The sequence below is a fragment of the Budorcas taxicolor genome, chromosome X, assembly GCF_023091745.1.
Source record: "Budorcas taxicolor isolate Tak-1 chromosome X, Takin1.1, whole genome shotgun sequence".
NCBI lineage: Eukaryota > Metazoa > Chordata > Mammalia > Artiodactyla > Bovidae > Budorcas > Budorcas taxicolor.
The window spans coordinates 13189455-13193986 of record NC_068935.1 but is presented as its reverse complement, the minus strand read 5'-3'; the positions used below and the strand labels follow the sequence as shown (position 1 = coordinate 13193986).

At 39.8% G+C, this 4532-nt stretch overlaps 1 protein-coding gene across 1 annotated transcript; it reads right to left on the bottom strand.

Annotated features, from left to right (window-relative positions):
* Positions 1-575: 575 nt before the first annotated feature.
* On the bottom strand, positions 576-1646 carry LOC128070065 (heterogeneous nuclear ribonucleoprotein A3-like). Its single transcript, XM_052663371.1, has one exon. The coding sequence runs from the start codon at positions 1644-1646 to the stop codon at positions 576-578; it is 1071 nt and encodes a 356-aa protein (XP_052519331.1).
* Between the last annotated feature and the right edge of the window lie 2886 nt (positions 1647-4532).

Sequence of the window (4532 nt, the reverse complement as noted above, 5' to 3'; positions counted from 1 at the left end):
TTCCAGTATTTTAAGGAAACTCCACACTGTTCTCCATAGTGGCTGTACTAGTTTGCATTCCCACCAACAGTGTAAGAAATTTTCCTTTTCTCCACACCTTCTCCAGCATTTATTGTTTGTAGACTTTTTGATAGCAGCCGTTCTGACTGGCCTGAGATGGTACTTCATTGTGTGTTTTTTTTTTTTTTTGAAAAGTTAAAAATTTCTTAATTTTTTATTCCTGGTACCATTACCACAATTTACAGGGCAATATACCTGATATAATGAAAAGAAAAAGAAAAAGAAAAAGCTACAACAGATAAAAGACCTCAGGAATGGACATCTAATTGACACTACATTGCATTAATCAATAGCTGCACTTTTTGCAAACTGTGGCTATGACAGTCCGGAACAAGAAGGGTTTCCTGTTTAAGCTACAGTAACTTTTCTGACTATGGATCATCGTTCCTTCTGTGGCAGATTTTTACAGTTCCTCTAATGCATTTGGGATGACTGTCTCAAAGTAACCTTCAGCTTTCCTTACAACTCCTCGCTCTCTCTCCTGCTAAGAACTGTATCCCTTTTTTTCTGAGTTTTTAGACCCTTCTGCTACCATATCCACCACTTCCACCACCAGATCCATAACCACCACCATAGGGACTGCCCGAGCTTCTTCCACCAAAACTACCTCCTTTCATGGGTCCATAATTTGACTGCTGTTGTCCACTATAATTTCCAGAATCATTATAGTTTCCACCACCACCATAGTGACCTCCAAAATTTCCTCCTTCATTGTAACCATCATATCCTCCACCACTGCCACAATATCCACCACCTTGGTTTCCATATCCTCCTGGTCCACCACCACCGTAACCTCCTCTACTACTATAACCAGGACCACCACCATAGTTGCCACCGTCACCTCCAAATCCATTATATCCACCATCACCTCCTCCATAACTCCCTCTGCTGCCACCACCTCCACCACCATAGCCTCCTCTTCCACCAAAGTTTCCACCACGGCCAAAGTTACCTCCACCACCTCCAAAGTTTCCTCCATGACCCATCAAGTTGCCAGATCCACCTCCACGACCTCTTTGTGATCCAGCAGACTGCATCTCTTGTTTAGAAAGGGCCTTTTTCACTTCACAATTATGCCCATTAATAGTGTGGTATTTCTGAACAACAGTTTTATCAACTGTATCATGATCATCAAAAGTTACAAAAGCAAATCCTCTTTTTCCCACTCTGCCTGTCTCCCATAACTTCCATGTTTCAATCTTGCCATACTTTTCAAAGTAGTCTCTCAAATTATATTCTTCTGTATCTTCTTTAATACTACCAACAAAAATTTTCTTCACTGTTAGATGGGCACCAGGCTTTACAGAATCCTCTCTAGAAACAGCTCTTTTTGGTTCCACTACACGCCCATCAACCTTGTGTGGTCGAGCACACATTGCTGCATCCAATTCTTCAACACAAGAGCAAGTCACAAAACCAAAGCCCCTGGAACGTTTTGTTTGGGGATCTGTTATCACCACACAATCTGTAAGTGTGCCCCATTTCTCAAAATATTCTCTTAAGCTATTATCTGTAGTTTCAAAGCTCAGACCACCAATAAACAGCTTTCTCAACTGCTCTAGTTCCTTGGTATCATGACCCTCCATTTTAAGACCAGACTCACCTCTTCCAACTCAAGTTCAATATGGGACCCTTCATTGTGGTTTTGACTTGCATTTCTCTGATAATGAGTGATGTTGAGCATCTTTTCATGTGTTTGTTAGCCATCTGTATGTCTTCTTTGGAGAAATGTCTGTTTAGTTCTTTGGCCCACTTTTTGATTGGTTTGTTCATTTTTCTGGCATTGAGCTACATGAGCTGCTTGTACATTTTTGAGATTAATTCTTTGTCAGTTGTTTCAGTTGCTATTATTTTTTCCCATTCTGAAGGCTGCCTTTTCACCTTGCTTATAGTTCCCTTCGTTTTGCAAAAGCTTTTAAGTTTAATAAGGTCCAGTTTGTTTATTTTTGTTTTCATTTCCATTACTCTGGGAGGTGGGTCACAGAGGATCCTGCTGTGATTTATGTCAGAGAGTGTTCTGCCTATGTTTTCCTCTAGGAGTTTTATAGTTTCTGCTCTGACATTTAGACATTTAATCCATTTTTAGTTTATTTTTGTGTATGGTGTTAGAAACTGTTCTAGTTTCATTCTTTTACAAGTGGTTGACCAGTTTTCCCAGCAACACTTGTTAAAGGGATTGTCTCTTCTCCATTGTGTATTCTTGCCTCCTTTGTCAAAGATAAGGTGTCCAGAGATGCATGGGTTTATCTCTTGGCTTTCTATTTTGTTCCGTTGATTTCTATTTCTGTCTTAGTGCCAGTACCATATTGTCTTGGTGACTGTAGCTTTGTAGTATAGTCTGAAGTCAGACAGGTTGATTCCTCCAATTCCATTCTTCTTTCTCAAGATTGCTTTGGCTATTCGAGTTTTTTGTGTGTGTTTCCATACAAATTGTGAAATTATTTGTTCTAGTTCTGAAAAATACTGTTGGTAGCTTGATAGGGGTTGTGCTGAATCTATAGATTGCTTTGGGTAGTATACTCATTTTCACTAAATTGATTCTTCCAATCAACGATCATGGTATATTTCTCCATCTATTTGGTCATCTTTAATTTCTTTCATCAGTGTTTTAGAGTTTCCTGTATATAGATCTTTTGTTTCTTTAGGTAAATTTATTCATAAGCATTTTATTCTTTTCATTGTAATGGTGAATGTGATTGTTTCCTTAATTTCTCTTTATATTTTCTCATTGTTTGTGTATAGAAATGCGAGGAATTTCAGTGTCTTAATTTTATATCCTGCAGCTTTACTCTATTCATTGATTCAGTTCAGTTCAGTTCAGTAACTCAGTCGTTTTCAACTCTTTGCAAACCCATGAATCACAGCACACCAGGCCACCCTGTCCATCACCAACTCCTGGAGTTCACTCAAATTCATGTCCATCGAGTCGATGATGCCATATCTGAGGTTATTGATATTTCTCCCGGCAGTCTTGATTGCAGCTTGTGCCTCTTCCAGCCCAGCGTTTCTCATGATGTACTCTGCATAGAAGTTAAATAAGCAGGGTGACAATATACAGCCTTGACATACTCCTTTTCCTATTTGGAACCAGTCTGTTGTTCCATGTCCAGTTCTAACTGTTGCTTCCTGACTTGCATATAGGTTTCTCAAGAGGCAGGTCAGATGGTCTGGTATTCGCATCTTTTTCAGAATTCTCCACAGTTTATTGTGATCCACACAGGCAAAGGCTTTGGCATAGTCAATAAAGCAGAAATAGATGTTTTTCTGGAACTCTCTTGCTTTTTCAATGATCCAATGGATGTTGGCAATTTGATCTCTGGTTCCTCTGTCTTTTCTAAAACCAGCTTGAACATCAGGGAGTTCATGATTCACGTATTGCTGAAGCCTGGCTTGGAGAATTTTGAGCATTACTTTACTAGCATGTGAGATGAGTGCAATTGTGCGGTAGTTTCAGCATTCTTTGACATTGCCTTTCTTTGGGATTAGAATGAAAACTGACCTTTCCCAGTCCTGTGGCCACTGCTGAGTTTTCCAAATTTGTTGGCATATTGAGTGTAGCACTTTCACAGCATCATCTTTCAGGATTTGAAATAGCTCAACTGGAATTCCATCACCTCCACTAGGTTTGTTTGTAGTGATGCTTCCTAAGGCCCACTTGACTTCGCATCCCAGGATGTCTGGCTCTGGCTGAATGATCACACCATCGTGGTTATCTGGGTCATGAAGATCTTGTTTGTTTCGTTCTTCTGTACATTCTTGCCACCTCTTCTTAATATCTTCTGCTTCTGTTGTCCATACCATTTCTGTCCTTTATCAAACCCATCTTTGCATGAAATGTTCCCTTGGTATCTCTAATTTTCTTGAAGAGATCGCCATTCTTTCCATTCTATTGTTTTCCTCTACTTTTTTTCATTGATCACTGAGGAAGGCTTTCTTATCTCTCCTGCTATACTTTGGAACTCTGTATTCAGATGCTTATATCTTTCCTTTCCTCCTTTGCTTTTAGCTTCTCTTCTTTTTACAGCTGTCCTGCGGAGCTAAGGCCTCCACAGACAGCCATTTTGCTTTATTGCATTTCTTTTCCATGGGGATGTTCTTGATCCCTGTCTGCTGTACAATGTCACGAACCTCATTCCATAGTCCATCAGGCACTCTGTCTATCAGATCTAGTCCCTTAAATCTATTTCTCACTTTCACTGTATAATCATAAGGGATTTGATTTAGGTCATACCTGAATGGTCTAGTGGTTTCCCCCACTTTCTTCAATTTGAGTCTGAATTTGGTAATAAGGAGTTCATGATCTGAGCCACAGTCAGCTCCTGGTCTTGTTTTTGTTGACTGTGTAGAGCTTCTCCATCTTTGGCTGCAAAGAATATAATCAATCTGATTTCAGTGTTGACCATCTGGTGATGTCCACGTGTAGAGTCTTCTGTTGTGTTGTTGGAAGAGGGTGTTTGCTATGACCAGGGCAT